A 24,942-nucleotide genomic window follows, 5' to 3' on the forward strand; every position below is an offset into this window, starting at 1 on the left:
ATTGAAATGCTGACTGCACCCCAGGCCTCCTCACCCTACATCAGTACCTGACTTTACTAACACCCTTGTGTCTGAATCAGCACAAATCTCCTCAAGCACACTCCACTATCTAGCGGAACACCTTCCCAGAAGAGTGGAGGTTGTTATAAAAGCAACGGGGGAAAAATGTGGAATGGGGTTTTCCAAAAGCACATACTAATCTTTTGGTCATGTGGCTACAAATTTCTATTCAGAGTGTCCATGAGATCACAGATACCCACTCTGATAGAAGAAAGTATTTGCACATTGTGAATGTTCTTACGGTGATATGAAACAAAGAGAATTTTGATACACCCAGTTTGACTCACCCAAAGAGAAGCCATCCTTGTGGACCAGCCACACTTTCTCAGAGCCATACCATGCCTGCTCTGCAGCGATCTGCTCCTCGGTCTTCACCTGTAGAGGAAAACAAACACACACAACACTCCATTATAATACATGAAACAGATTGGCAAACAATCGCACTCAAAAGCACTCCATGCACGGAGCATGCACTGGAGAATGACTACCACAGCAGTTACAATAATAGCTGCCTTTTGCTGCATTTTTCTTTATCTAAACTCAGCATGAAAGGCCACCTTCGGACACAGCCGGGGTGTGTAATGGGTCAGGCTTCATAGAGGTGCTTGCAAATAAAGGGTCACAAATAAACTGGGAGTTCAGATGACCAGCAGGTTCAGTTCACATTGTTTATAGCTGAGTGCTTCAATTTCAGCTGCAATGTTAGTCACTGCTCCAGTTTCCTTCAGACTAATAGAATGTTGGAAACCGGTGAGAGGCAGAACAGAAATTCACATCCGCATGTCACATAACAAGAAAATATTACGTTACACACGTTTCATTTTAAACCCTAAATGAAACTCTGATCTGTGCATTTTTTATTTAAGGAAAAAAGCAAACAAGTACAACACCACACCCAGAAGCACAGTAACAGAAGACCTAAATCAGCATCCAAATCTTCACAGACGGTTTTTTATTGTTCTGCACCTTTCAGAACATTTGCTGTTCATTAGTTTTGAGGGTCACTGATGCTGCTGGGGTAGTGTTGTTGTTTAGGGTAGGTGTGGGAGATCACAGCACTCCAAACAAAGGGCGCACATGGCACTCTTGACACAGAAAGTCAAGGGGCAAGAACACGTGTTGCTGAATTACACACACACACACACACACACAAACACGGGGAGCAGACTGCAGACCTTAGGCTGAGCGGCAGCAGCGTGGGCCGCCTGCAGGATAGCCACAGCATCCTCCTCCACCTGTCCCTGTGACATGGCAGCCAACCAAAAGGAGGCAAATACAATGTTACACTCTCTACATTTACACTGTAATTACGTTCAGTACTGGGAAGGAGAGAGAATCTGAGGAGTTACAACAGAGCATACATATATACATTAATCTGTGAGGGGAAAAAGAGCTAATTAGTTTGCAAAATAATTATGCATAAGTTTGAATTTCGAACATTGAACAATTTAAATGGCTGATACAGTTGGTGTTTACGGCGAATGTAATTAAATAAAAAAGGCTTACGAGGCTAAAGTTCTGTGTTGGTGGGATGAAGTAATACATTGTGGTATGAACGTAATACACTCGAAACTGCAAAGTGACAACAGCAGGTGGTGTTCAAAAATAGCAACACACAAATCAGTGCCCAATGCCGACCAACTAATATCACAATCATTCACTAAAACATAGCTGCTGCTGGCTTTATGTAGGAGAAGCCCATCTTTAGCCATCGTCATGCAACGGCTAGACATTGTCCCACACAAGCATATACATATATATACATACTGAAATTCAACCCAACCGTGACGTTTTTGTGCACCGCTACAACCGTGTAATATACATACATACATACATACACACACACACACACACACACACACACACACACACACACACACAGGTGTATATATATATATTAAAAACAAACACACACAGCAGGCATTAAAGGTGTAACTAAAGTCATATGGGGCTGCATCACAGAGGGTGTGTTAACCCGAGTTCTTCTTATTAAACAGGGTCAAAACAAGCAATAATTGAAAATGAAGAAGCAGTTATTGACAGAGGGAAAATGGAGACTTTATGGAACATGGGCTTACACTGAAGCAGACCGCGCGAGAACACACTGCGGCGAGACTGAGAGACGAGACCGGTTTCTCGTCCTGGACCTGAGTGGATGTGGACACAGATGCACTGGTTTGGACGGGCTCCAGCTAAAGTAACCGGGCCAAATCAGCGACATCAAGAACAGCAGCCACGATAGCAGTGGATGAGAAACAGAAAGAGCAGATGAGAAAACAGGAATAGTTACAGAGGATACAATGGACAAGAGTTTAGAGATGAACATGAGAAATACTCCACAGGACAGGAAATGCAAAGGTTAAAGCAAAAAGACAAATGGTGTGGGACAGAGAAGCATGCAGATAAGCCTGTATGTGAGGACTGAGTGACTGGAACAAAATGGACAAAGGCAATAAAGGGTCGTTTGTGTAAATGCACAAACAGCATCAAATTCTAATGAGCTTCTTAACATGGCAGAACTCGGGTATACAAGGATGTTCAACTGGTATGATCTGTGGAGTTATATAGGAATAATATATAGTTCCATAGGGCTAAAATAAAATATTGACATATAGGAATAATATATACCGTCATTTCCGGACTATAAAGCGCACCCACTGAATTTCACAAAGATTTTTATTTGAAACATAAATTAGCCGCTTCGCTGTTTAAGCCGCGGGCTTCAAAATGTGGAAAAAAAGTAGCGGCTTATAGTCCGAAAAATACGGTAGTTATATTATAGAATAATATATAGTTTTATAGGGCTGGATTAAAATACCGATATCATGAGAACTTGACAATACACTTCCGGAAAAGTCCCAGGAATCACTGTTTCTTCTGAAGTTTATATAATATAATTTAATAATGTTACAGTTTTACTCAAAAAGATTCAAATTGTAAAATAACTATTTTTATTATTCGGGTTTATCTAAATTCTTATTCTTAATAGTTTCTCTTTTTTTTTTTTTGCATGTTTTTAATGCAACACAATTTGTTTTTGCTGTCTGTTTGTCAGAAATCCAAATATTACAATTTCCATCATATACTTGTCATAAATATCATATGATATGATATTTTTTGCTATATCATCCAGCCCGAGTGTCAGAGTGAAAACCTAAGAGTGAAGGATTTTAGGCAAAAAAATAAAAACAATTATTAATTAGGGGTGAAGCCCACAGCAGAGAAAAAGAATTAGACTGAAAATAAAGGGAAATCAGAAATTAAGCTGACAATAATTACAGATGCAAAGAAGATCTGCTCCAATCGCCTTTGAGCTGCTTCTGTAGGACTGGGTGGGGGGCTCTCCTACAAATCAGAGCACCAGAAAGGAAGTGTAGCTGTGAATGCTGTATGGCACGTGGTACAGTGTGTGACCACATGGTTTGTTAAAACTCTTAAGCTTAGAGATTAGTGCAACAGAGCCAACGATAGTGAAGGCTGCCGAGTGTTAGGTGTGTCTATTCTAATGGTTTTCACTCATGCGATGCGTAGTGCACACCAAACTTTTATTACACACGCACAAACCCACACACCTTTTGGATCATAGACGGACGAGAGACTTTAGATATGATGCCAGAGCAAGAGGTCCCAGTTTGGGTTGTGGACAGATGTGAGACTGTCTTCACCTTTGAACATTATACATACACACACACACACACACACACACATTGTACTGTACTCTTGTATACACAATATGTGCATGCAATCAGCATGTTGCCATATACAAATGTTTCTGTAAATGAGCCCGTGAGAAAATAAGCCCACAAACAGCCAGTTTTGAACATGCGATTAGCCACTCCAATCTTAATCATTCAATACAAAAAGCCATAACAGGCTTCATAGAGACCACACCCAAGATATCAAATGTGTCAGATTTCCTCTCGGTTTTCTCTCTCATGTACAAAGTGTATAAGCACCATTAACTAGACCAACACTTTCATTTACATAAATCACACAGATTCAGAGGCATGCGTATAAAAACAGAACCACAAAGCCTTATTCTACTAAAAGCTTCTGCTTCACAGGCTGGAAAAAGCTAACTGTTGTTAGTCCAAGAACGAGACTTCTGTTAAACATGGACAGACTCCAAATAACATGTTCCACACAGAAGTGTTAACACTGTAACAGGAAACTGAATCCGAACAAAGATCCTGGCAAGCTGAAAAAAATTAACACAATTTCTGACAGCTGGTGTAACAAATACGTGATAATAAGCGACTCTTTCCACACAGTTCCACCTTCGTGTTTGTGAATTTACAGGTCCAAGTTGTACTTGATAAATAAGCCTGACACTAACTGCTTCTACCGACCTTTAACAACTTTAACTTCTTCAGCAGTTTGATCTACAGGAGCTCGTGTGTTGGATCGGACCACACGGTTCTGCCTTCGTTTACCACGTGCATCTATGAACCTTGGATGACCCTGTCGCCGGTTCACCACTGTTCCTTCTTTGGAGCACTTTTGATAGATACTGACCACTGCAGACTGGGGACATCCCACAAGAGCTGCAGTTTTGGAGATGCTCTGACCCAGTCGTCTAGACGTCACATTTTGGCTCTTTTCAAACTCGCTCAAATCCTTACGCTTGCCCATTTTTCCTGCTTCTAACACATCAACTTTGAGGGCAAAATGTTCACTTGCTGCCTGATGTATCCCACCCACTAACTAACCTAAGATGAAGAGATAATCCGTGTTCTTCACTACACCGCTCATAATGCTAAAATACCTGATCGGTGTAGATATTTGGCATAACGGAAGTAGAATTGAACACCGACAGGGATGCGTCAGTCACCGGTCCTGCATTCCTGAACATGAAAATATCAGACTAGCCTCAATTTCAAAAGATCTCACATGACCTTAATGTGACATTGACCTTATCTGGATCCAAATCGTTTTTACAGGAACATCACTATAGCGACACAGATGACCTAAAAATGTGAACTATTCCTCTCAAATTTCCTCTGGCAAACAACCATTCTCCATCTGCTTTGCGAGAACTACTTTCTCTGCTGCAGTTCACAGAAGGTGATGTTAGACCACTACAATCACAATTCACATGTAAATGAGAAGTTAGAGCTTCTGTTGAACAAACATGCTCGTTTAGTTGCTGGAATTCTCACACATTCCATTGATGGTAAAGTGCTTCATGCAGCAGAAACTAAGCAGTACCTTTAGGCTGTTGGTGGCCAGTGGTTTGTGGGTTGGGGTAAACCCGGGACATGAAATAATGGTGGATTTGACAGGAGGAAGAACTGGAGGTATTTCGGGAGTTACAGGCACTGGCTTGGGTACAGCGGATGCAGGTTTAGGATCTGGAATGAATGCTGGTGGTGGAGAAACTGTAGGGGTTTTAAGGACTTCAGTAGCTTTAGGAATAAAACCAGCAGGAGGAACCATGGTGGAAGGCTTTGGCACAGGTACTCTCTTGGGAGCGTGGATAAATACAGCTGGTGGGGTGACAGGAGAGTTAACTGAAGAGGAACTAGCAGGAGAGGTAGGAGGAGAAGATGGCATCGTGTTTTCCTCTGGCTTTAGATGCATACTCTCGCTGGCTTCAGGTTTCTGCACACTTTTCTCTGTTGCTTGGGAGCTTTCTTTGTCCTCACTGAACACCTCCTTCTTGTGCTCTTGTTTATCCTCCTTACAGGGACGAGGTCGCAAAACCCTGCTCCTGCCTCGGCTCATCAGACTGGATAGTCCTGTGGAGATGGCATCTTTCTCCTCCTTCTTTACGGAGTCATGTTTGAAGGAAAACATGGGCATCTTTGTGACCTTGGGCACAGACGCTGGCATAGATTTGGGTGGCCCAGAGGCAGATTTTGGAGGCTCATTGGAAGTCTGACTAAAAGGTGCGATCGTAGAAGCAGCAGCATTGTCCTCATGCAGAGGTTCCTCCCTTTTCACCACTCTCTTTACCACCTTTACAACGTTCTCCGGCTGGCGAGCACTTCCTGTGGTTATGGTGTTGCTAGCTACTAAAGCTTTGGTCTTGCTTTCTCCGTTTGTGACAGGCTCACGACTCTGTAAATCTGGTCGAGGCTCAGGGCTTTTGAAGCGCTCCTGGATGCTGAAAGGTTCTGGGTTCTTGATGATAGAAAACCTGTTCCTTGTGGGTGAAGGGCTCTTTAATCGTTCCCGGGGCTGGGACGGGGCATGCCCAGGCGGTTCTTGAGCTGACGGTGGGCTCTTGGTACGCAGCAGGACTTTAGCAGGATCAAGGCTGGGTACTGACTGTGAGCGGCTCTGGAGACTGCCATTACTATCTGACTACTCAGTCAGACAACATTGGGAGTGAAATGGGGGGTGGTAAAGGACACAGTATTATTATGAGTAGTCACTTTTTCTGAACTTCTTAATAATATGATACACAGCAACTCATACATTCATTTAAAAATTTATTTTAGCCTCAGACCATGAAAAGCACTTAATCTAAAATAACACTAAGGAGCTCATCGAGCTAAAGGACCAGGATTGTCCTCAAATCCTTGTTCATACATTACTGAACTGGCTCATTTTGTATTCCACAATTGGGGTCAATGACACAAAAAATAAAGTCAGTCAAAATGTAGAAGGCCACTGATTTGTAGCATTGGCCAGCAAACAGTCTCGAACCAGCATTTTTCATACATATCCCCGGTTCCTCTAACAAACTTTTCCAGACTCAAATATGAAGATGTCCCTAAAGAATTTTAAGACCATATTTAACATCTAAAATAATAATTCCACCTATAACATGGGTTACATTCAAATCTCTGATATACGTATTTCAGAGTCAAAATCTCTGATGTTCAGTCATTGCCACTGCTGCCACACAACGGGTCGAAGCGTCTCGGGTTACGTGGACGTAACCGTTTTCAGACGTTTTAGTGTGGATATAGCAATGAAAACGGAATGGTTTTTTAAGACTAAAACGCCGTTTCCAATTGGCCGCATTGGTGTAGCCTTTGTTTTCTAAAAAAAATTTTTTCAAATTCCTAATTTTCTATTTTAGAGAAATGAATAGGTTGCATGGAAACACATTTTGTTCCAATACTTAGTGTTCTTTTTATCTTCCCCATACTAATCCATACAAATCACTCAAATCAAATTCCAACCTTTTTTTTTTTTTACCAAAATGCGTAGGACTTCATTACCGGCCAAATCTACAATACACCAAACTCAGTGGAATAAATAATGACTGAGATGACACAGAACAACACTTCCTCCCTTCCCAATCCAATTACAAGGACCATTTAACAAAGTTTACATGACGGTCTCCTTCAGGACATTTTGTTCTTTGTGCAGCTCATTCATGCACTTGATGACTCTGCATTTAGCTCACTGTTCTCCACTACAGTCTGCAGCTTGATAGACTTAACCGTAAGAAATATAAGCAGCCTGTAGAACTACAAAAGACTCGGTAATTCATCTCCTAGTTGTGCTGACTGTGCTAAAGTACGGCGAGAGCATTATTCCAGGATCTCGAAAAGAAGGTAATTCGGTTTAGCGAACACAATATCCGGTTCTCTATTGATGAGAAAGATTCTAGAAAATAAAAATAAAATCAATTGTGCCACAAGGAATTATCTTACAGAAACCTTACAGACAATACGATAATGTTTCCTTTAGGACCACACATCTGTAGTGATGGGTACTGCACTTACACATTTCGGGACTGCCTTGGTCTCTTCTTTAACCTGAAGAGGTTCACGGGAGAAAGCAATTATTATTAACATTTTTACACAATTAAAGCCAGGATGTGCTGCAGTTCACACCACACACTCATGCATGACCTGATCAAATTATTAAATTAATAAGTCGCACAAAAACGTGTGTAAATATGTTTTGCTGTATTTAAAGCAGCAGGATTCTTTAACTGAACTGGTGAGGCAAAGGCTAGCTGAAGTACTTTGGCAAAGCACCAGATGACTTGCAGTACACCCTAGAATATGATCTGTGTTACAGTGGACCACGTTCACCAAACTACACACAACTGAGCCATGCACTTAAATATACTCTGATGGCTATGAGCAGCGTCGGCCCTTTGTGCTTCATTTCAGCTATAATGCATGCAGGAAATCCGCACAGTGCAGTGAGTAGAGGATTGAGAACGGGACGCCACTTTCCTTTTGCTCCCAGAAGGAAAAGCGCGATGAGAAAGCCATGGTGGTGATGTTTCGCTCATGGGCTGAGCCGGCGAAGCAGGAGCAGGGGGGGAATGGCAGGGAGAGCTGATATGGGACAGCCAAGAGATAAGACACGGAGCACAACTGATTCTGGGATTGGAATAGCGTCAACCTCGGACCATGTAAGAACGTCTGCACAGCGCTGGAGGAACAAAGAGAGACTGAATCTGCAGGGAAAAGTGAGGTTACAGTACAGGGGTCAAAGGGAAACATAGCACTAGGTGAGGAATAACACATTGTGTGCTGTTTTAGAAAAATAATCAGTAATGGGGTGTAGAACATGTACCCCATGTACCTGAAATCAGTTTTTTTCCTATATTTTTCTTAAACCACAGCAAATTTCTTTTTAATAATGAACATGATACAAATTCTATCTGATCTTCTCCTGAATTCTTGCTCATAATGATACATTTCCAGCCTAAACCTCCAGCTATACCTCTTTTCCTTGTGTCATATTAAAAACATTTCCTCATAAAAAAAACATCATCGTATCACTGTTTTGAATTGTTCACTAAAAACACTTAATTAGCTGTTAATTAGCTTCAATTCACGTATGTGTAAAAAAGCTGTTTCTCTAGAGACACTCATCATCTTAGAACAACGGTAATGTGCTACTAATCAATCAGTTTTAAGACGTTCTGGAACTACATTCTATACACATAACACGAATATCATCTGTGCCAATATGAATGGAGAGTTTGGAGAAGGAAAGGAACTGCTTCTGATACAAAGCATACCAATACAGAGACATGTATGGCTACTAATTAATCTGGTTCCTTTGTATTTATTGGGACTTACAAAGGCAGCAGGATGAATTTGTACATAAACAGTTTGCTCAGATTCATATTCTGTGCAATTGTATCTATAATAATGGAAATATTGTGAGGTTTGGGCAAAGTGTGAGGCTAAGGCTCGAGACCTGTCGGCTGAAACAGAAGACCATTTTATCTTTCAACACACACCGACCGGTGCGGTGTACCTACAGTTCTCAAACTACACAGGCTCATCATTACAAAACCGTATGAAGGATTGCCTAAGATGCAGCAACTGTGTGACAGCTCGCAACGCATTACAAAAAACAAAGAGTTACAGGCATTTCTGCCTATTACATCAGATGAACTCTGATTCCTCAACAAAATCAAAACAAAACAAAAACAAAAAACAAACATCTGGAACATCTGCTACGATTCCCCACAGCACAACTGTTTGATTATCAAAAACAGGTTAATGATGTGTGTCAGGGCTCACAGGCTTCTCTTTCTCACACACACGCGCACACACACACACATCCCTGCTAAATAAAGTGTTGCTGGAGTGCTTATCTTTGTAAAGTGAAGTGAGGGCACAACCTTTTTTTGGGAGCTACGTCTCCGATATTGCTATACGGTATACTAGTGTAGCACCTCAACAAAGAAATCGAGTTTCAAATCTAGAACATTTATTTACAACTGAAAAACCACAGCTCTCACTAAAAATCTATCACATTTGAATGATGGCCAGGAAAAACCCCTTTTACCTAACCTAATTTTGTCCAGACAGACATTCATTAGACATTAAGATTGCTATCCAACAGCTTGGTCAAATAGGTGACATTTGCTGTGTGAAGGAATCGTTTTGAAAAAAAGAAATCTTATGTACACTGACTGTTTTTATCACCACATTGATTCAACAGGCTCCATTCCCTAAACAAAGTTTAAAAAGTAATATACACACACACACACACACACACACACACACACACACACACACACACACACACACACACACAATATATATATTAAATTTTTTTTTTTTTAATTTTAATTTTGGCCATTATCTTTTTTTTGTTTTTTGGGGGGGGGGGGGGGGGGTTGCTGTATCCAAAATTCAGCCACTGTAGCAAAAGGATTTTCCAGACTTCCACAAATAATTTATTTCTGGCTGAAGATGGTTAGTACAAATAATAAGATTATAATAATAATATTGTCTTGCTGGCCTTATCATCAGGAATTATTACAGAAACAAAACCTAACCTGTAAGACACCTCCAATCACTAAAAAACCAAACGGAGATAATGGGCTGTGATCAAATGTCCCCTTCGAATCCCAAAACAAAACGAGTACAGCAATAACTACAGCCCATAACAGAGTTACCTGTTCACGGAGTTAAGCTTCACACGTGCTTTCTTTACTAAAACACAACCTCGTTCCTTAACACAAAGCTCACAATATAACCACGGAACTGACTAACAGGCAGATCTTTCCATCGCAGGATGAAGTAGATAAGCTTTACTCTTTTCAATTTATGTGTGTAAACCCAAACAAAACAGTGCAGGAACTCTAAGAAATGATCATAACTTTAAACAAACCTCTATACCAAAGAAAATAGTGTTGAAGCTGAAACCCAGTTTTACCTGCCGGTCAGAAGGTTCACAGTTTTAGTTCAAACCTATTCTTTAATGATGACCCTCACTGAGCAGCAATCCAGACCAAACCAAGTCACCACACTGATACTTTATTGCTTGATTAAATTGGTACAGTAGCCCAAATTAGATACTGCCGTTCTCAAGGCTAAAAATAGTGCAGTAGAGCTCGACAGGCCTCGTCCTGAGCCTTCACACTGAGCCCAGAGTTCTCTCCAAGCATCCCTGCTGGTGACGCAATCTCCAAAATCCTCAATCAAAGTTTGACATCTACTCACTGCCTTACCTCGACTCCTCTGTGCTGGTTCCTCAGTGCCAGTGTGGATCCCCTACCTTCTGTGCTCAAACCGGTTCAGAATACAAGTTCAAAGAAACCGGTATAGAGAGAGAGAGAGAGAGAGAGAGAGAGAGAGAGAGAGAGAAACGAGATCCAGCGAGTTCATGTCCCTCACAGATTGACTGGACTCCTCTATTCCTGACACAGCATGGCCAGACGAAGAGGTGGGACAGCTGTAGCGGTACGGGGGGGGGGGTCACGCAGGCTAAATATAGATCCCAACCACCATCACTGTCCCACTCTTACTCCCCACCCCCAAGAATGCAAAATGCAGAATGATGACGTTCAGCTCTGTTCTGCTCTACGCTACTCCACTCTCTCAGCAACAGCTGCTGCTTCTTCTCAGCTGCTGAGCGAAACAAACCGCTCTTGTCTAAATCAGAATGCAGAACCAGAAAAAGGCACGCAAACGCGAAAGGTGCTGCAAGATGAAGGCAGAGGAAATGATGCAAGGGCTCGGTACTTCCTGTGAGGCGTGTCAAAACTGCGGTGCACGCTGGGCGGAAAACACTACAGTTACATCTCACCTACAGTTCATCTTTCTCAATAGCAGGAAAGACAGACTATTTATATATATATATATATATATATATATATATATATATATATATATATATACACACACATATATACACACACACACACACACACACACACACACACACACTGCAAAGTAATGCAAAATGTTACAAAAAACTAAATGTTGCAACAAAATATGTCTTCTGAATAAAAGCCATCTTTCAAGAGTAACCCAAAAGACATCAAATGAAATAGTCCCCATAGGATGCCAACAAAATTATTCAAACAAATGCCTTCAGTGCTGTTAAGTGGTTAGTTTAGTGGTTAAGGCATTAGACGTTCTATCCGATGGTCATGAGTTCAAATGTCAACCACAGCAAGCTGCCACTCCGGGGCCCTTGAGCAAGGCCCTCAACCTCATAGCTGCTCAGCTGTATATATGGGATAAATGTAAGTCGCTCTGTATAAGGATGTCCGCCAAATGCCATCAAATTGTACAGTAGTTGCAGTTCCTCATCTTGCCTCCAGATGGCACCAACTCTGGAGACACGTTAGTCATTTTCGTGATCCAGTCACACGGGGGCGCTTTAAGCCTTATTAAAAAATTTTAACCTGGACTTCCCATATGGTTCTAACAGAGGATCAATTTCTCAAAGAGCTGTTTGTTTGCCTTCATTCGCTGTTCAAACACAGTTAATTACTGTGACTCAACACCATGTTGGTGAGTGTGTTAGACTGCTGGCTAGGGCACATGGAGTACAGGGAGAAAATGGATAGTGCATTTAAAAGGTGTGTTTAGGCAGCATCAGTAAAGCTTGACCTGATGACCAGCTGAGACACAGACACTTTAGAGAGGAATGTGACCAGTGACCCTCTGAGCCGTCCTCAAACCTCACCTCGCTACGTCTTCTCTCACCTCTGGCCACTTTCCGAATCACATAAACACTCAAACATCCAGCAAATACTTTTCTCACGACAGCTCTGTACAGAAATCAGCTGTTTATCATCGTGGGCCTGGCTAAACCCAACCGAGAAGACGATTACAGACGTGACTTCTGTTGAAGGCAGCGATGCGGTGTTAACTGGAACGGGGTGGTTACTTGTGCTAACCGCATATTAACACGGAGTGCGTCACTCGCACCAGAATGTACCTGAGGCACAGACTTGCTCGCTCATCACTTTGTTATGTAAGAAAGTAAGAACAGCCAAAAACCACACTGAACAAACATCGGCCGCTTTTCCAAGTGGAAAAGCGACACAGAACACACACACAAATTTTTTTTGTTTGTTTCTCACAAAAGTGCAGAACAAATCGAGTAAAACGATCTTAAAAAAAAAATCAGTTTTTGTTGCTTTTGATTTTGTGTTAAAGAAGTTCTGTAAATGATACAATAATTATAAAAACATTGGCTCCCCTCTTATTCTGTATAAAATCCCCTAATTAAACTCGCCATCGATTTTTACCTCGCATTTGCAATGAAAACACAAAAAAAAGGAACCGAGTGCTCCACTGGAGCTTCCACATGTGTGATGGTGTGGTTCATAAATGTATGACTTGCGGACAGACGTGTGATTCTGTGATAACTTTCATCAGGCCACTAAACGCTATAGAGTCTAACTGGGGAGTTCATCGCACACCGGCTGTACAGGTTCAACTGGAGAAAACAGAAGACACACAACTGGCTTGTAGTGTCTGTCCAAATTCTGTGGACTTAAGGAGTCATTAAAAAAAACTAAATCCACGGTGAGCTGGTTAAGCCCACACTAACCACAGTGCTCTTGCTCACCTCGTCCACCACACCCAGACAAAACTGCAGCCTCGTCCACTGAGATAGAGAGAAAGGCCACAGATTAACATCGCACTTCCAGACGCAATGCCTACAAGACGCCTGATGTCCCACACACACACACACACACACACACACACACACACACACACACACACCTCCATCCCTGATACAGAGATCAGAAACTCTACAGAGGTGGTGAGAGACACGGGAGAGTGTGACGTCATGCTTCAGCACCACCGCATGGTCATTGCAAACCCATGTATATCTATGGTTAGAGTAAAAAAATATATATTTTTTTTTCCTAGAAACCCTACATTTTTATTTTATTTGTTTTGTTTTTTTTACAAAATCTCACACACACACACACACACACACACACACACACACACACACACACACACACACACACACACACACACACACACACACACCTCACCTCCTCAGTGTTATAAAGTACTCATGGCACTACCAGGTTCATGCACTCGTGCATTAAAGTCAACATCACAAAGGGATAATCTCTGGAAGCGAGTCGAATGGCCGCCGACACAACAAATGTAAATGCTATATGAACGTTTGTGCACTATTGAGTGTTTGTAGGGAACGACTATCTCCACCCACTAACAGGTGCATTGGTGTTAACACCACACCAATCAGTGGTGTGAACACTTTTTCACACTGTGTGTGTGTTTGTGTGTGTGTGTGTGTGTGAAGGTATGTATATTATATTATGTATATTATATTATGTATATTAAGGTGGGGGGGGGGGGTGTGAAGCATTAAACAACAAAGTTATGATACAAAGATCCAGATCCGCCACAATGCTGAGCAAGATAAAGCTACAAATGTCTGATTCATGATGTTTAGTCATGATGTTTATTGCGCGGACGTGAAACATATTACTAAGAAAGAGTGGAGACAAGCCAAGGCAGTGTGTGGCTGCATGAAACAGCTTTTGATTCACTCAGAAATTCTTCTTAATGTGCTCGATGGTATCAGGAGCAGATCACACACACACACACACAACACACACACAACACACACACACCCTACGTGGAAAAAGTGTACATTCACACAAACTCAGGAAGACCTGGAGATACTCATTTCGAGGTGATTCATAAAGACGCGTGGCTAATGTGTGAGCGTGTTTGGGCTGTGAGACGGCGAGCCTCATCTTGAAAGCAGAGGAGCCGGAGTTCTTCATGGTCCGTCACGGCTGAATGAGCCAGTCATGCTTTAGGGGTCAGAGGCAGGGGGCAGATCAGGGTCATTGTTACAAAAAGAACCCAAACACAAGCCCAATCTCAATGCTTTACAGGAGGCAGGTTATATAACAAGGGCAAAAAGGAGACTTGTTAGCATGTTTTGGAACACAATACGCTGGTTAAACAGCAATACCTCACTCAACAGAGACGTTTTTATTCCTACAGAAAGAAAAAAAAATCATTATTTATGCAATTAATGTAGGAAATGTTTAATAAAATCTATACATTATAGAGTCTTTTTTATATACACAAACAATTTAATAAATTGCACTACATGGTCAAAAGTATTGAAACACCTGGTTTTACCAGCCAAGAGGTTGGAGGTTCACAACTGTATAGGATGTCTTGTAAAAGATCTTAACCCTACTCCACTCCAGGTCTCCTTTCCCTACCCTACATCAGCACCTGACTTTACTAACGTTCCCGTGGCTGAATCAATCTCCACAAGCTCACTCCGTAATCTAGTGGCATGTCTTCCCAGAAGAGTGTAATCTATTATATAGAAGGTTAATTACAGCAGATGGGCACTAAATGTGGAATGGGAAGTTCAGAAATCACCCACAATTCCTAAGGTCAGGTGTCCACAAACTTTTGCCCATACAGCGTACATAAACTTAAAACACAATGCCATGAACTTTCCATCAATCTTATTAAAGAGTTTTCAGAGATGTGCGAAAAGCCAATCGGATTCTTAGATGAGGCTGAACCCGCCCTTAAACATGGTTCCCTTGTTTAAAATTCATGGAAACTTTTGAAACATGAAAAATTGACTACAAATAAAATGTTTTCACATCAGTCTTAATGACTTCGACTACCAGTTCAAGCCTGTGGTAAAACCGGTGCGTACCGTACTCTTGCTTTGTTTTCACCGTGAACCAAAATACAATATAACCATCACTTTCTATTTCAGGAGACCCCGAAGAAGGTAATCATTACGCAAGCAGGTCACATGACTCTGCTTCAAGATACCACAAGATTCTCTCGAGCAATTTGATGTCTAACCCATATAGAGTAAACAAATGTGCATTTAACTGCAGCCTGCTCCTGCGCAGCAAACCCACAGTCACAACCAGACCTTATTTGGGAACTGGGGTATTTCTGCCTGTGCTAATCAATGTGGAATGCAAAATATGCCTGCATTTATACAACTTGGAATATTTCAGATTAAGGTCTACAGAGGATTTCGGTTTCTGAGCATTGCTAGGAAGTACAGCATTAATGAAATACCTGTTCGAATAGTCATATTCATGCATTTAAAAGTGCTAAATCCACATTTACTTGCGCATGCAACATGCATTAAACCTAACAATGTGTTACACATGACCATAATATTCATATGTGCCCTTTTGAACAACCCATTCCACATTTAGCCCTTATTAGCAGTTATAATAACCTCCACTCTTCTGGGAAGATGTTCCACTAGATTTTGAAGTGTGCTGTATGGTCAAAAGTTTGTGGACACCTGGCCTTAAGAATTGTATGTGATTTCTAAATCCCAGTCCACATTTAGTGTACATTTGCTGTAATAATAACCTTCTATATAATACACCCTACAAGATTCCACTAGATTTCGGAATGTGCTTGTGGAGATTTTTGCTCATTTAGCCACAAGGGTGTTAATAAAGTCAGGTAATAATGAAGGGTGTGGAGGCCTGGGGTGCAGTCATTCAGCAGTCATCGGCCATTCATGTAAACAATATCGTCATGAAGCTCGCTTCATGTACAGGGGCAGAGTGATGCAGGAATAGTTTTGGGTCTTCTAGTGCAAGTAAAGGAAAAATATAATATTACTGCCCCCAACAAACATCTTATTCATTTGTGTGGTAACAGTTTGGGGAAGAATCACAAATGGCTGGAAAAAGCAGGTTTTACAATACTTTTGCCCATACAGTGAATATAATCCTTTAAGGATGACAAATATCATACATTTAGCTGAATGAAGCATTACAAAAGGAACAGATCTAAATTAATCATGGCATTTTTACAACTTAAATAAAAATGACGTTGTCTCTTTATGACTTTCCCCAAAAGTGATCATGTTCACATTCTAATGTTTGACACCAAAGTGTGTTGAGCTGCTGCAAAAGCTCAGTCTATCGTAGTATAAAATTACAGGCTAAGAAACATACTTCTGCATTACACTCAAAACACACAAAAAAAGCGATTTTAGCCAGCACCGAGTGACTGACCCACACTGATCAGGGTAAATCAATCACTGAATTAAATCCACATGAGCTTCTCACACAGATGTGGCATCACATTATCAGGTCTGAAGATGTGAATTTTAGTGTAAAAGCTTTGTTTGGATGATTTTTTAAGAAATCGTAATGATGAAGAATAATCCAGGCCAATTGTTTATAAGTATAATTAGTGAATAAGCAAATTTACCCACAGCAGCTTCAATTGTTAGCACATATTGAGCACCATGAGACTATTGCACCAAAACAATCAGCATTTGAGGCAATTTTGCTGGGGCTGAAATATTAGGCCTCTGAGCTGCCACTGGCTGCCACTGTTCACAGCGGGACAGTTCTTTTGGTCAGAGACAGTGCAGACACACTGCATCCAGACTAAAACACACTACAGGTCAATCTCTAACACGGACACACACTCACACAAAAATGCACCCTCGACAGTTAATACCTGCTTAAACTAAGAGCTGGAACAGGTCCTAATGTTAGGGTGGGGGGGATGAGACTGCTCTGCACACCATTCTTACTTGTATGTGTGTGTTTGGTTATACAGAGCCAAAAGTATACTTTAAGGAGATATTAACCTGTCTGGTATAAATTATTTGACATTTCGGTTTTACAGTAAGCCGGCTTCAGTGTGTGGGAAGTGCATGTAAAGCCGTTCCATTACTGGCTGGCCAAACACGCTAGTAATAAATTATTTGCGAGGCATGTGAGGCACAGCGTGTCCTGCATGTACTTTTACTGTAATGCTTATTTGCAGCTGAATGGAAGCTTTTAAGAAAGTTTCCAATCAGTTCCGTTATTAGCTGAACAAGACGGCACACCAGAGAATCACATAATAAAAAAAAAAAAATCATCACTCAGGCTAAACGAATCTCCAGCAACAACGTGTACATTTTGTTCAACGGTACCTACTTTGTAATTTCCGTTTGTTTCCCAGGACAATTCGGTAAAGCAGATCTAAACATTATACAGTCTCACACTTTATAAATTATCTTCAGGACATGTCTACGGTCACATAAAAACAACAGACACAGAGAAGCACCACAAAGTTGAGAATCAATCTATTGCATCTCTCCTGAGCTCAGCATTTAAAGCACCTCATTATCTAATACTTATGAAATATGCTTGAACGGTGATCTTCCTTAGCATTTACAGGGATGCCCTCCTCAAAGTCTGCAGTATGATAGAAGCTGCTTCTCGCTCAGCGGGAGCTTTTGATTTCTGATTTATTTATAGAGCATGTGCCGTTCTCTGGTGCTGTAATGGCACAGAGCCTCGCTATAGCTTTGTTTAGTATAACCGCTCCCTCATCCGCAAACATGCCCGACTGTTCTCCATCACTCAGCAGCAAGCCGGATTGGCTGAATCAGCAGGGTTTAAACTGGGAACACTATAAACTAGTCAATGCCGGGCCCTCTCATCGCTAGCGCTGTGTAAAAGTGTGCTCTGTCCTTCACATGCGTCCCGGCGATAATAAACTGATCGCCGTACTTCTGCCTTGAGGCGAACAGGTATCGGTTAGTTGGATCTGGTGCGGTCAGCGTATCACGAGGCATCCTGAAATCTGCTGCTGGCACTCAAACAGGTTTTCTTTATTTGCCTTTGGTCCATAGGAGCACACTGAGTTAGATCCAGAACATGCTGTCCATATTGTGAAGGTACATTTTAAACATCAGCTCTTCTACTTCTATAATTTACTACTTTTACATTATTTACTGGTGAAAAACTCTAAATCAGGAAAATGTAAAAAAAAAAAAAAAAAAAAAAAAAAAGGTTATACTTCGTCCCCAGCACATCATGTTGACACACGAAAGAAGATCCACTTACAATAAGGAGCGATGTTGTGAAGCCAGATTTGAACCACAGACAATATAAAAGGAAGCTGAACTCGGAGCGATTTACAGCCTTGAGCATGACATTGAAAACATCACATTTGCCAGGGAGTCCCTCCAAAGAAAACACACCGTCGCCCGTGTTAGGATTCTGAGGTGGTGGATAATGATAATGTTCATGAGCACTGTGTGTCCTCCACTGCTTCACTACACTTTGTTTATAGGAAACCCTCTTTCCTGTGTCTGTAGAGTTAATAACAAGTGTTTCGATTTGCAGTGGAGTGGCTGTCCAACCAGACTGCATCATAAAGAGTCGCTCCCAGGATGCTTCTGTCAGGCATGCAAAATTGCACAGTCCTCATGGCTGCACTGTGTCAATACGGATACATTCAAAACGCTGACTACAAAAACCTAGATCCTGTGTAGGCAGATCTGAAGATGTTTAAATCCAAAAGCTGACAGAACCAGCATGTGGACCTTTAAGCTACAATGCCTATATTTGTGTATTCTGTGTCGATTTTAAGCCACTAAAACCTTACCAAATACATTATTACCCTCAGCAGTCACTTTATTAAAAGGTTTTTTAACTTTTTTAACGCTCATTCATGTAATACCCAGTCACTGTACAGAATCAGGCAGATCAACAGCTTGATGTTCACATCAAACATCAGAATGGGGAAAAAAGTCATCTCTGTGACTAGGGCATGATTGCTGGTGCCAGATGGGCTTTTTAGAATATTTTAGAAATCAGCTGATCTCTTGGGATTTTCACTGTGAATGGTTCAGCAAAAAAAATAAAGAAAAAGGTCAAACAACAAGGAGTTTAGAGGAGAATCGACAAACAAATTACATCTAAAAGGACGTCAAATAAACGCGCTTTGCAAGATGGTAAGATGAAAAGCATCTAAGAATGCACGCATCTCAGAATGCATGCCATATCTCAAATGGTGTTCAACAGGGTTGAGGTCAGAGCTCTATAGCAGGAGATCTTTCACTACAACCAATGTAAATCATATCTTCATTGAGTTTGCTAGACGGACTGATACTGTACAGACAGATGAATGGATGGATTGATACTGTAAAGACAGACAGACAGACAGACAGACAGACAGACACTGTAGGGATGGATGGATAAAGATTATATATATTTATATTTCTTATCATTACATAGTACAGGTACACAGCAACAAAATGCAGTTTAGCATCTACAGTGCAAATAATAGCAATTGGCCATATTTACAAGTGTAGATAAATATGCAAATATATGTAAAGCATGTAATATGTGGTAGAGCGGCCTTACGGGTTCGCCTTCTACCCAAATGATGGCAATACTCGCTGTGATGTTCCGTGTAAAGTGGTGTTTATTTACAGCGTGCTCAAGTGCAAAGTCCAAATTATATACAATACCCCATGAAAGAAAAAAAGTGGCAAAATAACAAAACAAAGACAATTATGATGAAAGTAAAGAAAACTATATACAAAATAGGTGCACCTGCTCATGTGCATTCACTACAATGCTTCTCAGACCTCGTTCTCTCCACAATGCACCACTCCTACAACTCCCCCCAATTGAATTGGGAGACTGGTTTATAAAGTGTTAGCCCCTCCCCTTGGACTCAACCATTTCACCCAAAGGGGTTTGGTAATTTTGTAGCTAGTCACAGAATGGCTTAATAACAATATAAATATCATAATAAATAATAAACATAATAACAATAACAACACTAATAATAACAATAATAATGTGTGTGCACCCACAGCGCTGTATCAAGAAACGGAGGAGAAGTGAAAGTATAGTGTGTATTGTCATGCTGACCATAGGGACAGTTCACTCTGTCACATAATATATGCAAGAATAAATTAACAGAAAATAAATAGAAAGGCTATGGCAGCAAAACGGTGTGCATGAGCGGTTGAGTAAGTCCAACAAATAAAGTCTTTGAGCAGTCAAAAAATGTGCAGGAGCTGGTGAGCAAATACAGCAAGAATAAATATAAACATATACCGTAATTTCTGGACTACTAAACGCACCCATATATAAGCCGCACCCACTGAATTTGACAAAGATTTTTATTTTGAACATAAATAATCCGCACCTGTCTATAAGCCGCAGGTTCCTACATTGAAACTAATGAACTTTACACAGGCTTTAACGGAAGACAGTGTCTGTTAGACAGCTTGTATTTAAACAGTAGCCTACCAAGAAAGTCATTGTTCACCGTCTTCCTTCTTCCTTTTACAACTATTTCTCTCGGGAGTTTATCTTTTGGCATCGTCGTGCGTTTAAAAATCACCATCGGTGAAGCTTTTCTCCCGATGCCGTGCAGCTCGGAACACAGGTGAAGTGCGTTTTTTCATACCCGGTTGTTTTCAGCATGTTGAATTAATCGCATTTCCTGTTCCTGTCAAAGAGTGGGGGAAAAAGTAGCAACTTACAGTCTGGAAAATACGGTATATAAACATATATGAGAAATGATATTAGTGCAGGATGTGTGTAAGGCACAGTATGTGTAGAAAATGTGGGATATAAAAAAACAATACGGAATATGTACATTGTATGTACAACTGTACAAAAGTTATACACCGTCTATATACAGAAGATATCTAGTTATGGTGATAATCAAGAATATAGTATGTATTATAAACAGGATCAGTGAATAGAATAACACTATTCTATACAGAATAATTGTCCAGGATGATATGGAATGTACTGAGTAGAGCTAAACTGCATGATTACTGCAGTAGACTCAGTAAAGTATGAGTGAGCCATCAGTTTCCTAGCAGTGTTGTGTGGAGTTCAGTAGGGTGATGGTAGATAGAAAAATGCCGGCCCTGAACCTGCTGGTTCTGATGCGTACGTTCCTGTATCTCCTTCTTGATGGAAGGAAGTAAATTTTGTGACCGAGTAATATAATTGAGATCATTTTTAAAATCAATCCATCCATTATAATTTTTTTATTCATTTTACAAATAAGCTTTTAAAATGGTCCTGAAACATGAATGGAACGGCACATTTTGCTCCTAAGCAGCCAACACACTGGGTATAAACACACACACACACACCATCTTTTAGCACCACGCTGTGCCATGTATTTACTGAGAGAGAAAGCTGGTATGGCTGTGTGACTCGTTTCTCACAGCAGCCTGTTATTAACTGGGTAAGAACAGGAGGATAAGTGCTGAAGCAGCCATCCTGGATCGATCAAAACCGGCACCAGGTCAACGATTCTTCGCTTTCCTTTTCCTAGTCTCTGAAGCCTACTTTATTATGCACTGAGCCTCTATTTAAATAATTAACGGTCATGTGTTTGGCTGCACTCTGGGAGATCTGCAGTGTCTCGGGTTCTACATGAAGGACACGAGCATTTCATGATAAAATGTTAGTTATAGATAGTTAAACACTGAGGCCTAATTAAATACAATCCACATCTGTTTAGAGGATCACACCATCCTGACCAGAGCTGCTAATGACAGTCAAAGTGTAGGAGATTCTCTATGGTTCTGTGGTTAAGCCACAAGGAACCACCAGGGAAAAGAGGCATGGCAATAACTGGCTCATAAGGAATTGAGTTCATACTGGTGAGGCAGAACACCACTGAAGACCTGATGTGTGTGTGTGTGGGCAGTGCATACATGTGTGTGTGGGGGAAGAAGGAGGTAAAAGGGAGTATGATTTCTTCTGCACCCTATCTGCACTCACTCACTCCATCCAGACCTCAGACCACACCGTTGCAGCACACTATTTTCTTTGATTCTGCGTCTCTCCTTCTCATGATTTAATAGCATGTTTTCAATACTTGCATGCGGTGTTGCTGGTTTCATGTATACAGAGCTTGTCACCGGGTCAAGTTCCAACACCAGAATGTGGAAAATGTGCAGCAGTTCATGGAACCCGTGAAGCTCAGGTTGTGCTACAAGTTTGAAGCGTGTTGTCTGTGGCAAATCTGAACATGTTGGTGCAGCGTGACCTCCGCAGTCACGAGTCTCCTGTTTCATTGCCAGATCACAGATCTGTTCTAGTTAACCAGGCATTTAAAACATCCTAACTATGCCTTAAAAACTCGTACTTTCCAGCGCAGAAAGTTTCTTCTAGGCATTCGAAAAACTGTAATAGTGGTTTAAGGTCATATTTGTAATGCCAGTACATACCAGTACAGTAAGGAAGTAAATGTAATGTTTTACTGTAATTAGCTAATTAACAAGCTTTTCCAGGTATCTTCACTTTATTGAAGTGTTTCCATTTGGGAAGACTTTTACTTCACTACATTTCTAAGTCAAATATCTCACTTTTGACTCAAATACATTTTGCGAAATCAGTAGACAGTGCAAAGTAATGGAGAGTGTGTTAGAGAAGTGAAGAAAAGAGTGCAGGCAGGGTGGAGTGGGTGGAGAAGAGTGGCAGGAGTGATTTGTGATAGAAAGATCCATCTCTAAGAGTGAAAGGGGAAGGTTATAGGACTGTGGTGAGACCTGCGATGTTGTATGGTTTAGAGAAAGTATAGAAGATAGAAGAGTTTTTGTCACATACACATTACAGCATAGTGTAAGTCTTTCTTCGCATATCCTAGCTTGCTTGGAAGCTGGGGTCAGAGCGCAGGGTCAGCCATGATACAGCACCCCTGGAAAACAGAGTTAAATGCCTTGCTCAAGGGCCCAAGAGTGGCAGTTTGGCGATACCGGGGCTTGAACCCCTGACCTTCCAATCAGTAACCCAACACCTTAACCACTGAGCAACCACTTCCTCATATACAGGAGATGGAGCTGGAGGTAGCAGAGCTGAAGATGTTGAGGTTTTCATTTGGAGGGATAACGACGGACAGGATTAGAAATGTGTTTATTAGAGGAACAGTGCATGTAGGACGTTTCTGAGACAGGATAAGAGAGGAGATTGAGATGGACATGTGCAGAGGAGGGACATGGGGTATATCGGTAGGAGAATGCTGAGGATGGAGCCAAGGAGGAGGTTTATGGATGTGGTGAGCATTAGAAGATAATGTATTATTCAATTCAGTGTAATAAAGGTCACCTGATGTTATAAATATTGGTCTTTCAAATAGATCACTTGTTGTTATGAATTCACAGAATTGTTCCTCTTTATCGATCAGGGACTTTTTTACACTGTGTAATCACTCTGAATAGACTCCTGTCGTACAGGATCTCGCTGCATGTGTAAGCATGAAAAATCCAGGACAGTGTACACAGTGGGTTTGTAATTCTTATATAAATGCATTAAAATGCATACGGGACTAACTCGAGCGCTCCGGTGCACTTAGCGTAATGCCATATCACATGCCAGAGACGCATAATCCGACTCCGTCCATAAACAGATGTTGAGCCCGGGCTTGATATCTATCTGAGGCATAATAGAACGTCTGCCAGATAAACCAAAAGCTGTTTAAGGTAATTGATGGGCTGGCATATACACAGAATGCCATTATTCTGTCTGCTGGAATAAAATAGAGCTTAAGGGAAAACGCTTGTGCAGACATGCAGGGCAGCGACACTTGTTTCTTTGACTTCAGCATGTGATATCCAGTCAGTATTACAATTAATAAAAACACAGATAAGTCATTTTAAGGAGTCGATCGAAGACAGGCGCTTACCGGGATGTTTAGGTTCAGTCCACACGGCCAAGTGTACAAGCACTCGCTTTAGAAGCTTGTAGCCAATAAACTCTGAGCCATCAGGAATCAGTGGTATTTCTACACAAACCACAACCATACTGGACTGCATGGGGAAGAGAAGTAAAAAGAAAAAAAAAGTTTGGCGACAAAGAGAATTCCTTTCCCCCATCTCACTACGCACTTCTCCTGTTTCTAGGGGGTGAACTGCGTAACAAATGACACTACCTTACCAGGAAGAAGTACAATTTCAACAGCCATTAAACAGATTGCACCATGATGTCATGGACAGGAATTGGCATGTATTGGAAAAGCACTGAATGAGTAAGATACTGGAGGCTTCTCGTTCATTTAACTGCGCCTCCTCAGTTCCTGTACTGTCCTTTCGTGCTTTTTAGCACCTCTGACAAAGCTGAGAAAAGATGCAAGAAAAGGAAAATAACGACCCCCAAAAAAAACTAAATGTATTACGGTCTTGCTGACACATCACTTAAAGAGACTCAATAACATGTTTACACACTGAATTATCCTGGATCATTACTGCACGTGCACATGGCAGTCACGTGCTGGTTTTACAAAATTCTTGACCTTTTAAAGCATTTTATTTGTGCCCACTGTTCGTGCGAATCAATTTATTTTGTTCTGGTCATTGTATCTGTATTCTGTATCTACTGAGTTGTTTTGGGAGGGTGGACCATTTACACCTTACATTACACAC

The 24,942-nt window shown here is 41.1% G+C and overlaps 1 protein-coding gene and 1 long non-coding RNA gene across 23 annotated transcripts in view; one reads left to right on the top strand and one right to left on the bottom strand.

Annotated features, from left to right (window-relative positions):
- Positions 1-24,942, bottom strand: part of myo18ab (myosin XVIIIA b) — a 98,117-nt gene that overhangs the window by 57,631 nt on the left and 15,544 nt on the right. For 3 of the 22 annotated variants that reach the window (XM_083549235.1, XM_083549226.1, XM_083549225.1), the window contains exons 3-4: positions 1,236-1,301; positions 348-435 (exon numbers count right to left, since the gene is read on the bottom strand). In XM_083549235.1, the coding sequence (XP_083405361.1) occupies positions 348-435; positions 1,236-1,301 (154 nt within the window). Of the gene's footprint in view, positions 1-347; positions 436-1,235; positions 1,302-2,138; positions 2,253-3,339; positions 3,406-3,632; positions 3,726-5,268; positions 6,367-7,742; positions 7,775-8,203; positions 8,432-10,656; positions 10,903-10,951; positions 11,367-24,942 lie in introns of those variants that run through there. The other 19 variants (XM_083549236.1, XM_083549228.1, XM_083549227.1 and 16 more) reach the window with 15 other exon arrangements.
- Positions 8,439-9,430, top strand: LOC310730359. Its single transcript, XR_014534823.1, has 2 exons — positions 8,439-9,044; positions 9,104-9,430. It is a non-coding gene; the product is annotated as an uncharacterized lncRNA (long non-coding RNA).

This window comes from Silurus aristotelis (genome assembly GCF_946808225.1).
Source record: "Silurus aristotelis genome assembly, chromosome: 8".
NCBI lineage: Eukaryota > Metazoa > Chordata > Actinopteri > Siluriformes > Siluridae > Silurus > Silurus aristotelis.